The 13575-nt window shown below is 35.4% G+C and overlaps 1 protein-coding gene across 5 annotated transcripts in view; it reads left to right on the top strand.

Annotated features, from left to right (window-relative positions):
- Positions 1–13575, top strand: part of XRN1 (5'-3' exoribonuclease 1) — a 175859-nt gene that overhangs the window by 29384 nt on the left and 132900 nt on the right. For all 5 annotated transcript variants that reach the window (XM_019656937.1, XM_019656939.1, XM_019656938.1 and 2 more), the window contains exons 11-15: positions 1488–1551; positions 1836–1941; positions 8340–8429; positions 10218–10374; positions 11976–12095. In XM_019656937.1, coding sequence (XP_019512482.1) covers positions 1488–1551; positions 1836–1941; positions 8340–8429; positions 10218–10374; positions 11976–12095 — 537 coding nt within the window. The remainder of the gene's footprint in view (positions 1–1487; positions 1552–1835; positions 1942–8339; positions 8430–10217; positions 10375–11975; positions 12096–13575) is intronic.

Raw genomic sequence — 13575 nt, 5'->3', positions numbered from 1 at the left:
AGCACAATGATAATACCAACATGGGCCAGTGAAGCAACATCCTCCACAACTAGACTGAAGAACAAAAGGACAGCAACTTGTCTGTTCCCCTTCCCAAGATTCCCCAGCGCTGTTCCCCTCCCCCAATTCCCCAATAAAATCTTTAAAAAAAACCAAAAACACCATATATGTATATATAGTGCAGTGATAGGCCAGGTTAAGAGTTGATTAATAGCACAATATCTAGTAAATGTTAGGAGCTCAATAAATGAATAATAAAACCAATTACAATATGCTAGTACCCTGTAAAACATCTCTAATCTCTAAAGAATGTCTTGTATGTGTTACCTTGGAAAGTAAAGCTCTTCTGAAATTTTCTTCACCATATCTATAATTACTGGATTCTGATGAAATTAATGACTTTCTTGTACTCTTCTCACTGTACTGGTTCTATTTAGGACTCTTACTACAGAAAGGGCAATTATCTTGATTTTGTCTAGTAAATCCCTTTTAATTGCTTAGCATTTTCTTAGTGGAACTTAGCAGCAGTCAGTCTGCATTCCACTCTTAAGAAAACAGCTTCTTCAACTTTTTGGGAACCCGTACTCACAAAACTTAACATTTCAATAATTCCTGGCTCTGCCCACCTCAGCTCAATCTTTAAGCTTCACAAATCTTCCAGGCATATGTGGTTAACATTAGAGACATGTTATGAGAGGAGAGACATGTAAAATGAGAGGAGCTGGATGAATAGCCCAGGCATAGGAAGTTGGGCGAGGCCCTAGTTTGGATGAAGAAAAAGAAGAGATGGGGATAAGGGAGGAGAAAGAACTAATGAGAGTCACTGGCAGTGGATAGGCAGTCAGAAAATAGAGGGGGACAAAAAGAAGAAATCACAAGGGAGGAAAAACATGGGCAGTAGGAAGGATGTGATGAAATCGAAGATCTATAGAAACGCAGATGAGTTGCATGGAAGTAAAATTTAGAAGTGGATGGTAGATAGCAGAGTCCTAAGGATGATGGGATCCAGAGTTACAGAAAATAGATAGTATTTGTAATCAGTGGATTCCATCATAAACAAATATATTGTTAGCAGCAGCCCAGAACTTGACACAGAAAAATGTTAAAGTCGATAAATTACAAAAGGATTTGATATTGATTGTGTACTTTTCTCTAATTATGGTAAATGAAATATTCTTGAAGTTTTTCTTTGGGAACACATATATAATTAAATATACTTCACTTTTATATTGATGAGAATTACTTATCACATATTTTTGAGAGGACTGAATATTAAGTTTTATATGTAAAGATTTATAGCTTCAGAAAATATGATACAAAACTGAAAACATTTACACAGTATTTGAAGATTATTTGTAAAGTAAACTTTTACAGTGTGTCACTTAAGGATCAGTCACTTATTTTTAGTTTTTTAAAAATCTCCGTTAAATATCTTACTTTGAAATATATCATGCCACTAATTTTATATTGATTTATCATTTTTATAGGGCCAGGAAAACTCCATATATTGGGCTGCATTAGATAAAAATGTACAAGGGGTAACTGCTAAGGGTGAGTACAAACTATGTTTTTTTTTAAATTAGTTTCAGGTGTACAAAACAAAGTAATAGTTAAACATTTACACCCCTCACAAAGCAATAATGCATTTTAATATGGTGTTTTTTGGATACAATAGTTGTTATATCTTTGCTTTATTAGTACTAATTCAGTAACATTGGATGGAATATATTTATATGATAGCTTATAAGCATCTTCTTTGATATGTATTTATTAAAGATTTAGGTGGAAAAACAGAGTATTCATAATTGTCAGCCACTTTCTGATTTTTTTTCCAGACAATTTAGAAGATGAGACTGAAGATGATGACCTATTTGAAACCGAGTTTAGACAATATAAAAGAACATATTACATGACAAAGATGGGAGTTGATGTAGTGTCTGAGTATGTATTTGCTTATACTGTAAAGTAGAAAAAAATTAGATTTTGCAGTTCTTCATAAAATAGCATAATTTTGATAGTTAAGGGAGTGGGAAAGAAGGATTTTTTGATTTCATAAATTATTCTAGGTCTTTCAACCAGCCTGGTTTTAGAGAAGGTGATATTACAAAAGCTGACGTGTTAAATTCCTATGATAAAAATTGCCAAATACAAAATGGTTAGCTTTTTTTTAAATTGAATTTATTGGGGTGACGTTGGTTAGTAACATTATATAGATTTCAAGTATACATTTCTATAATACATCATCTATATATCACATTGTGTGCTCACCACCTTCTACGGCCATGTATTTGATCCCCTTTATCCTCTTCTGCTGTCCCCCTCCCCCCCTTAACCTCTGGTAGCCTCTAAACTGTTTAAACTGTTGTCTGAGTCTATGAGTTTTTGTTTGTTTGTTTGTTTGTTTGTTTGTTTGTCTTGTTCGTTGGTTGCTTTCAGTTTTATACCCCACATATGAGTGAAATCATAAGGTTCTTTTCCATCAGATTTATTTCGCTTAGTATGATAATATCAAGGTCCATCCATGTTATTGCAAATGGCAGTATTTCATCTTTTCTTATGGCTGAGTAATATTCTTTGTGTATGTATATCACATCTTCTTTATCCAATCATCTATTGAAGGAAACTTTGGTTGTTTCCATTCTTTGCCACTGTGAGTGAACATAGGGGTACATATACTTGTATCTTTACAGATAAATGTTTTCAGATTTTTGGGTAGATACCCAGAAGAGACATTGCTGGGTCATTCTGTTCTTAATTTTTTTTTTGAGGAACCTCCATACTGTTTTTCATAGCAGCTGCACCAGTTTACATTCCCTCCAGCAGTGTATAATGGTTCCTTTTTCTCGACAGCCTCTCCAACACTTGTTATTGTTTGTCTTGTTGATGATGACCATTTTAACAGGTGTGAGGTGGTATCTCATTGTGGTTTTGATTTGCATTTCCCTACTAGCTAGTGAAGTTGAGAGCATTTTTTCATATATCTGTTGGCTGTCTGTATGTCTTCTTGGAAGAAGTTTCTGTTTATGTCCTCTGCCCATTTTTTAATTGGCTTGTTTGTTTTTTTGTTGAGTTGTATGAGTTCCTTTTTTTTTTTTAGCTGAGCCATCCTGCCACCTGTTGGCAGCTCAGCGGTTGCTCAGCTCGGGCCGGGACTCAAACCACTATTGCTCAGAGTTCAAACTCTTGAGCGAGCTCTTAACCAACTGAGCCACTCGGCCGGCCCTTTTTTTTTTTTTTTTTAAAGATTTTATTGGGGAATTGGGGAAGCGGAAAAGTGTTCGGGAATTGGAGAAGGGGAACAGCCAAGTTATTGTCCTTCAGTCTTATTTGTGGGGGGCGCAGCTAGCTCAGCTCCAAGTTTAGTTGCCATCTGGCCACTTGTCGGCAGCTCGCTGCCGCTCAGCTCAAGGTGCCATGTTCAGTTTTAGTTGTGGGTGGGCGTAGTTCATCATCCCATTCGGGAGTTGAACTGGCAACCTTGTTGTTAGGAGCATGTGCCCTCACCAGCTGAGCCATCCTGCTACCTGTTGGCAGCTCAGCAGCAGTCAGCTTGGGCGCAGCTCACTGACCCATGTGGGAATCAAACCGGCGACCTTGTTGCTCAGAGCGTGCGCTCTTAACCAACTGAGCAACGAGGCTGGCCTGTGAGTTCCTTATATATTTTGGATATTAGCCTCTTATCAGAAGCATTGTTTGCAGATATCGTCTCCCATTCGGTTGGTTGCCTCTTTTTTTGTTGTTGTTGTTTAAGATTTTATTGGGAAACTGGGGGAGGGAACAGCATTGGGGAATTGGGGAAGGGGGACAGACAGGTTGCTGTCCTTTTTTTGTTCTTCAGTCTAGTTGTGGGGGATGTTGCCTCACTGGCCCATGTTGATATTAGGATCATTGCGCTCTTCTCGGCTGAGGCAGATCGGTTTCCGGCCATTGGACAGGCGTTCACGGCAGCTCATGCCGGCTGCCAGCCACTCACGGTAGCTTATGGCAGCCCACTGCAACCCTACTGCAGCCTACGCCATCCAGCAACTCACAGCAGCCCAGCTCCAGGTCAAGCTGTTGTTCACCATCTTAACTGTAGAGGGCGCAGCATCACTGGCCCATGAGGGATCAGAACTAGCGGCCCTGCTGCTCAGAGCTCGTGCTCCCAAGCCACCTCTTAACCAATAAGCCACTTGGCCAGCCCCAAGTTGCCTTTTTGTTTTGTTGATGGTTTTAGTTTGGTATAATCCCATTCATTTATTTTAGCTTTTACTTCCTTTGCCTTTGAGGTCACATTTATAAAATCCTCTTTGAACCGATAAGTTTAGAAACTATGCTTTCTTCCTTGCAGTTCATTGTTTCAGGTCTTAATTTTAGATCTTTGATGCATTTTGAGTCAATTTTGATATATAGTGACAGATATCAGTCTAGTTTCATTCTTTTGCATGTAGCTTTCCAATTTTTCTAGCACCATTGATTGAAGAGGCTTTTTTTCTCCATTGTATGTTTTTGGCTCCTTTGTCAAAAATTATCTGCCAATATATATGTGGGTTTATTTCTGGGTTCTCAATTTTATTCCATTGGCGTGTGTGTCTGTTTTTCTGCCCATACCATGCTGTTTTTTTGTTTTTTTTTTAATTGTGGAATTGGGGAAGGGAACAGTGTTGGGGAATTAGGGGAGGGGACCAGCCAAGTTGTTGTTCTTCAATCTTAGTTGTGGAGGGTGCCAGTCTCTATCTGGCTGCCTGTCGGCAGCTTGTGGCCTCTTAAGCTCAAGGTGCTGTGTTAAAATCTTAGTTGCAGGTGGGTGTAGCCACCATCCTATGTGGGAGTTGAGCCAGCAGCCTTGTTAAGAGCGCACACTCTATCCACTGAGCCATTTGGGCGTCAGCTCAGCGCAAAGTGCCAAGTTCAGTTTTAGTTGCAGGCAGGTATAGGCCACCATCGAACAGGCAGTCTTGTTGTTAGGAGCACGTGCTTTCACCAGCTGAGCTATCCTGCCATCTGTTGGCAGCTCAGCAGCAGCTCAGCTTGGGCGCAGCATCACTGGCCCATGTGGGAATTGAACCGGCGGCCCTGTTGCTCAGAGCTCGCGCTCGTAAACTAACTCTTAACCAACGGAGCCACTCGGCCAGCCCCATATCATGCTGTTTTGATTACTGTCGCACTTTAGTATAAGTTGAAGTCAGGAAGTATGATATCTCCAGCCTTGTTCTTTTTTTCTCAGGATTGCTTTGGCTATTTGGGCTCTTTTGTGATTCCATACAAATATGATGATTTTTTTGTTCTATTTCTTTGAAAGCTGCCATTGAGATTTTGATGGGGATTGCATTAAATCTGTATATTGCTTTGGGTAATATGGCCGAAAATGGTTAGTTTTTTGCTTCTCATCTTCTAAAGCTCACATCACACTTACCTCAAAGGCTGCCTGGCTCAACCCCAGGCTAATAGCTAGACCAAAAGTTTCTTAAGAACCTGATCTCTAGAATGGTGGCTTTCACACTTTTAAATTGCATCCTACACTATGAATTACAATGTTCATATTTTATGTATTTTAATTAACAAACACAAAGTGCTTGCCAAGTGCCAAGCACTAGTCTAAGCATTTAAAACATATTTATCCATTTAATTGTCACAACAATTCTTTAAGAAAAATACAATTGTTATTGTACAATAGAGGAAATTAAAGAATAAAAAGATTTGAGTGATTAGCTCATAGTGACATAGTGAGTAGCAGAGCCAGGATTGGAACACAGGCATTCTAGCTCCAGAGTTTATGATCTTAACCAATAGATGAGGTTGCTTTTCTGTAAGTAAAATAAGCATTTCATGAAATTCTATGTACCCTGATTATATGCAGAATATTTAGTATTTTCTATACTATTATTTTTACTTTTTTTAAAAAAAATATAATAAAACACTAATATTAGATCTTGTGTAGAGTCTGCCCAGGGATAGACCCAAGCTTTCACACATTGTTCTATATACTCTCAGACTGTCTTTTAGTCTAGTTATCATCTTTCTGAAGGGTCTATTTTCATATTGACCTCCAGTAACTAGAGGTATAAGAATTCTAGTACAATTCACTTGCTCATTTGAAGCTTTGTCAGGTGTCATTAGCATGTAGGACTTTTGAGACTTGAGAAATAATATATTTAAAATAGTTATACTTTTACTCCTTTATTCTTTAGTTCTTATATTTTCTTGATTACAGTTGTGTAGAACTATAGTACCTGCATTTGGCACTAAATTCTTAATTTGACAGGCAACTAATCTTCTGTTTTATTTCCCTTCCTTTTATATATTAAAATATAGCCATATGAAAATGAGATACCATTTGTTTGCCTAAAAAATAAGCAAATCTTTTTAAATTGTTATATTCAGTGTTGGTCTAGGGTACTCACAGAGTTCTTACCTTAATTACTGGTGAAAATGTAAATTGGTAAAATTATTTTGGAAAGCACATATGCAAAAGCCTTTAAAATATTTATCCCTTTGACCCAGTAACTGTAATTGTTAATCTGTCTTAAAAATATAAACTCAAACACAGAAGATCCTTATACACAAGGATGTTTATTACAAAGTTTTTTATAATAGTAAAAACTTACAAATCATAATTGTCTTCACCTCCTCCTTGTGACAGTCACCATGTCTGCCGCCTACACCAGAATCTGCAGAACTGCTAAACCTGTACTGACAGAAAGTCCTTTATAACTTAGAAAGGTACTTATGTTATTAAGTATGAGTTTTAAAAGCAGGAACAAAATCATATTTATATATTGTATACTCTCATTTTAAAAAACCAACTCACCTCACACCAGTTAGAATGGCTATCATCAGGACAAATAATAACAAGTGTTGGAGTGGCTGTGGAGAAAAAGGAACCCTCATATACTGCTGGTGGGAATGCAGATTGGTGCAGCCACTATGGAAGGCAGTGTGGAGGTTCCTCAAAAAATTAAGGGTAGAATTAACCATATGACCCAGCAATCCCTTTCCTGGGTGTCTACCCAGAAAATCTGAAAACATTTATCCATAAAGATGGATGTGCTCTGATGTTCATTGCAGCTTTATTTATGGTGGCCAAGACATGGAAACAACCAAAGTGTGCTTCAATAGATGATTGGATAAAGATGTGGTATATATGCACAATGGAATACTATTCTGCCACAAAAAAGAAGAAATAGTGCCATTTGCAACAACATGGATGGATCTTGAGATTATTATGATACGCAAAATAAATCAGACAGAAAAAGTTGAGAACCATATGATTTCACTGATACGTGGTATATAAAACTGAAAACAACAAAGGAACAAGACAAACAAATAAAGAAACAAAAACTCATAGACATAGACAATAGTTTAGTGGTTACCAGAGGGTAAGGGAGGAGGTGGATTGTAGATGAGAGTAAACGGGATCCAATATATGGTGATGGAAGGAGAACTGACTCTGGGTGGTGAACACACAATGTGATGTACAAATGATGTATTACAGAATTGTACACCTGAAACCTATGGAACTTTATTAACCATTGTCACCCCAATAAACTTTAATTAAAAACAACAAAACAAAAACCACCAACCTGGGCATGTAAAAAAGACTGAAAAGAAACATACCAATATGTAATAGTGATTGCTATAAGGTAACAGAAATGCTTTATTATCTAGATTTTCAATAATGAAGTATTTCTTTTAAAATGAAAAAGTAATACATTTAATGTTCAAAAGTGTGCCTTCCAGAAAAGTGAAGATCTGGAATATATAAGTGCATCTCTACCTGAATTTTGGTAACAGACACTAACAGGTTTATAGCTACTTTTGGCTTTAGCCTAGGGCTCTTTTTATTTCTGATCAAGATTTAACAGTTTTTGAGAAAGAGACAATTAGAAGGAAAATTGTCACTGGATATAGCACTTTTCAAAGTGTGTTCCAGCTACTATAACCAGATTTTAAGATCTTCCTGATTTCCTCTTGTGATTCAGGCATCCTCTCAGATAAAGAAGATCCCATCCCTGTCTCTCCAAGCACCCTGTATATTTCGGGGAGTGGTAGTGCCACTTTACAAAAACCTTCATTGGCCAGAACCTCAAGCAGAGTACATTGACTGAGTAAATATTCACAGCATGTTGAAATATTCTGGTAGTGGATTTACGGTAGGAAAACTATAAGTCAAGTCTTTCATCTTACAGGATGGAATTTTAAAAAATAATATTTTGGAGTTTCTCTGATTATAATTATTTAGCTTATTCATTGATTAAAACAAATTGAGGCATAGTATGGTATCAGCAGACATGCTCTGAAGACAATGGCCTTTCTTCAAAAAATAATGTTATAATGGAAGTATTCTTTTCTGTTTTCAGTGACTTTCTGGCTAATCAAGCTGCATGTTATGTTCAGGCGATACAGTGGATTTTGCACTATTACTATCATGGAGTTCAGTCCTGGAGCTGGTAAGGGATTAAAAACAAAAATAAATGTTTTGTTTTTTATAATGGTTCATTCTACTATAATCTCATTTGGGAATCTCTTTTCCGTTTATTTCTGTTTTCAGTGGTATTTTTAAAAAGATACACACAGCCAAGTTTAAATGAAATAGAGACAATCCGTTCTTATATGAAAATACTTTAAAAAGAACTTTGTATAACAACGGCACTTCCAGCCCTAGCAGATGGCCCATAATAAAAGCTCTTTCGTAATCTAAGGATTTAACATTTTCTATCATGATGAATCCAGTGTGGCAAAGTCTTTAGAATTATTGGGTCAGAGTGATTGTTATTATATATGAGGTTGTTCATTATATTCTTTTCTGCATTTTCTGTGTTTAAAAATTTTTTCTATCAGGAGTAATTATTGAAGTTATTTGAGTGCTAGACTGGAGGGGTAAAGAAGAAAGGAGAAAGAACTCATTTGCTTTTCATGGAAATAGTAATAACTTTCGGTTTCTCTCAGATTTCCTTTTCTAACAAATTCCATCTACATTTGCAAACCATCCACCAAAATAGAAAAATAACAAACCAAAATACCTCTGCTTGGCTTTGTTTTAAAGTATCATCACACTGCAAAACAAACCAGTGTGAGATAATATGGCATTAATTATGATTTCACTTACTAATAGCCTCTAAAAAAAATCTTTGCAATAACCTGATTCTCAGGACATCTCTGAAGTGTTCTAATGATAGAAATCCTTGATTTGCCATTTTTTTAAGAAGATGAGTATAAGTTATTCCTATTATACTACTTAGACAGTAAGGCCAGGCACTTAAAAACTATGTTTTCATATAATCCTCACAAATATTTAAGGTAAGTCTTATTCTCTGCCTTTTACAGATGAGGCTCAAAGAGGTTAAGTAATCTTTCCAAGGTCATATACACTCAAGCATCAAGTCCAAGCCTATCTGATTCCAGTGTCTCTACATTTCCATTATTCCACATGCCCTTCTACCTCCTAAATTTTTCCATTCATTTGAAATATGCCATAATTGTGGAATATAAAAATATTTCTTTATTTTTTGGCACCTTTAGTCAAACATTAAGAACACTGAAATTTTTAAAAAATTGTATGTACAAAGCTTTGTAGAATTTATACCTGTAAAGATGGGAAGGTATTAAAAACAAAAATAGTGTATATGATTGATAAATACTTTAATCCTTATCACAAATATAAACATATATATGTATATATATATATATATATATATGTGTGTGTGTGTGTGTGTGTGTGTGTGTATATATATATATATATATATATATATATATAGTATATGTACAAATTCAAATGTAAAAGTTATTAGAGCTGACTAATAAGAGCCATATGAATTCAGATTCTCTGTTCTCTCTGTCCACATGGAAGAGGCCCAAGCCCACATGAGCTTGTCAGAGTCTTCTGACTACCTCTTTACTTCATTCTAAGAATCTATTGATTGGGAGATTCACACTCAGCATTTGGGGAACTAAAAGAACCATTATGTTATATGCATCTTCAATTACATCATGTGTCCCAATTTTGGAAATGTGAAAATGTGCTTTAAAAATTAAAGAAATATAACATTCGTTGCTATAACATGACTAAATTTTCCAATACTACTGATTTACAGTGAAGTGGTAGAAATATGGGTGATAATTTTTTTCTTTAGAATTGTTGTTATGTGTTTTTAAAACAAAATATGGAAACGTAAATACTAATTATTGACCTGTTTCATGAAGTTGCCAATTGTTTAAAACTCTGTTTTGTTTTATAGGTATTACCCCTACCATTATGCACCTTTCTTATCTGATATTCGCAACATCAGTACACTCAAAATCCATTTCGAACTAGGAAAACCTTTTAAGCCGTTTGAACAGCTTCTTGCTGTACTTCCAGCAGCTAGCAAAAATTTACTTCCTACATGCTACCAGGTGGGTTTTAGAATTAAATATTTTAATGTTTTTTTTTGATATTTGGGAGCTTCTCCTCCAAACATAGAAACAGTACCTAAATTTCTTTAATAATGAAGTATATTTTTTATTTCAAATGCAGTAGTTCTTAAACAAGTCTCTTGAAAAGTAATTTCTTGATTTAAATTAGCTTTGTTTTTAAAATGCAAATATACCGCACACCATTCAGAGCACAGCTTCATTTTCAGCACCTTTATGCACTTTTTCAGTTTGTCTCTGCACTGATGAAAGGAAACTGAGACAGGCAAAATCTGAGGACATCTACTCTGTTCAGACATTTATAGAATCATTACTGTTTCTTATTACCCTCTACCTGTTAGAATAGGGATGGTTCTAAGAAGTCATTTATCTCAATAGAAGTATTACCTCAGTTTCTATTTGGATTTTCAGCATTTCATTTATCAGATTGTAGAATGAAAGTGTTTTCTCTGGTTAACATATTTCACATAACAGGAGAAAAATATTTCAGTGGTGTATGGGTCACCAAAATCACACTAAGTCTACTAAGCTGATTCTAAAGGTAAAATTCACTTAGTTCTTCTAGAGTATCAATCTGTTCTTCTAATTCCGTGGTCTGGTCCGAGGAATAGGAGTACACACACACACACACACACACACACACATACACACTCCACATCCTGTCCCCCAGCCCCCTTTGCTGCTTGAACAGTGTCAGGCTCCCTTCTACATCTTTCTGAAACTTAACCTGTCTTCTATCCTGGCCCCTCTGGATTCCCTTTCTTCTTAAGTTTCTTTGATGCCTTTTTCCTACCTTCAGATATATTAAGGACTGATACTTAGTCACTCTGAAGTGGTACAACCATGCAGGTATTTTATAGCCACATCTGTTTTGATTGTTCTGTATCTATGCCATACTGGTTATTAAATATTTTGAATATTACCCTGAGACATATGCTGGATTATTTCTTTAAAAAATTTTATATTGTAATCTCTTTCATATTCATGTCTTAGAGGACATCCTTTTATGCTTCATTATCTGCCTCTGTTATAAAATCTCGAATAGAAACATGTCTTATTGGACTTTTATCTTTGTTATTACTGGTGAAGAGATTCTTGGATTTTTAGGGTTCTTTATTTTTAAATATTCCTAGATGACAGTTTTTATTATATCTCAATAAAATCAATTGATTAGGACATGAAAGTAAATTGTTTATTTGAGGTTAAAAATGGAGGACTATTAGAAGCCTGTGAAATAAACTGAAGTCTGAATGGGAAAACAGAATTTAGGTGGGCCTTGTAGACTGAAAAAACAATAAAAGATAGAAAAAATGAAGTTAAAAGTTCAGAATACATGTGGTGTTGCTACATAACTAGTTCGGTAGAATGGGAAAGTGATGAATAGCAGTGAAATTAGAAGTATTATAGTTGAAAATCAAAATATAGTAATTATATTGCAAGATATTTAAGGTGTAAAAAATTAGTTTTGCTTTGCTTAGAAATTTTAAACTGTAACATTTGAGGCAATATTATAAATATATTAACAAAAAGCTATATTAATATTAGTTCTTAAATTTCTATTACACTATTTTGTATTTTCACAGCATTTGATGACCAGTGAGGACTCACCAATTATAGAATATTATCCACCTGATTTTAAAACTGACCTAAATGGAAAACAACAGGAATGGGAAGCTGTGGTACTAATACCTTTTATTGATGAGGTTAGTGCATGAAATAGTCACATATACACACATATGTTCTTAATCAGAGGTTATTTCACATAAGTTAATGAGCTATGGGTTTAAATCACCATTTATGTTTTGTTAATGAGATTTAACTACTCGCTTCTTCATTATGTGCATCAAAACTTCTAGGTATATGAGCTATAAGACAGCTGAATTTACTAGTATTAGACAAAGCAGACTTCAGAACAAGGAGTTTTACCAGCGATCAAGAGAGATATTTCATACTGATTAAAAGTCAAGTCAGTTCATCAAGAAGAAATTAAAATCCGAAATGTATGTACATCTAATAACAGAGCTTCAAACACATGAAGGAAAAACTATCAGAAATGAAAGGACAGATAGGCAAATCCACAATTATAGTTGAAATTTCAACACTTCTCTCTGAGGAATTGATAGAGCTAGAAGACAGAAATCAGGAAGGATAAAAACTTAACACTGTAAATCTGCTTAACCTATTAATATTTATAGAACATTACACCCAACAACTGCAAAATACTTGTACACTTTCTTTTTAAATGAATAAGGAAGATTCACCAAGATTATTTGCTGAGGTGTAAAACATGTCTCAATAAATTTAAAAGGATGGAAATCATTTAGAGAATGTTCTCTGACTACATGGAATTAAATTAAAAGTCCATAACAAATACCTGGAAAATCTGCAAACCTTTTGAAATTGAATAACTCACTTCTGAATAACCCGTGGATGAAAAATTGGGTAGAGGACCTGAATAGACACTTCTCCCAAGAAGACAAGTGGACAACAGATATATGAAAAAATGTTCAACTTCACTAGCTAGTAGGGAAATGCAAATCAAAACTACAAAGAGACACCACCGCACACATGTTAGAATGGTTATCATCAACAAGACAAGTAAAAACAAGTGTTGGAGAGGCTGTGGAGAAAAAGGAACGCTTATACACTATTGGTGGAAAGGGAAATTGGTACAGGCACTATGAAAACAGTATGGAGATTCTTCAAAAAGTTAAAGAATAGACTTGCTGTATGACCCAGCAATCCCTCTCCTGGGTATCTACCCCCAAAATGAAAACATTTATCCATAAAGATATGTACATCCCTGTGTTCATTGAAGCATTATTCATAGAAGCCAAGACATGGAAACAACCAGAGTGTCTTTCGATAGATGACTGGGAAAAAAAGATGTGGTACATATATACAATGGAATATTACTCGGCTGTAAGAAAAGATGAAATACTGTCATTTGCAACAACATGGATGGATCTTGAGATTATCATGCTAAGCAAAATAAGTCAGAAAAAGTTGAGAACCATATGACTTCACTCATATGTGGGATATAAAACTGAAAGCAACAAACAAGCAAAGAAACAAAAACTCATAGACACAGACAACAGTTTAGTGGTTACCAGAGAATAAGGGGGAGGGAGTAGAAGAGGGAAAAGGGTATCAAATATATGGTGATGGAAGAAGAACTGACTC

The sequence above is a fragment of the Hipposideros armiger genome, unplaced genomic scaffold (genome assembly GCF_001890085.2).
Source record: "Hipposideros armiger isolate ML-2016 unplaced genomic scaffold, ASM189008v1 scaffold_270, whole genome shotgun sequence".
Lineage (NCBI taxonomy): Eukaryota > Metazoa > Chordata > Mammalia > Chiroptera > Hipposideridae > Hipposideros > Hipposideros armiger.
Note: the sequence above shows the minus strand (reverse complement) of the source record. Positions and strands in the feature narration are given on the sequence as shown.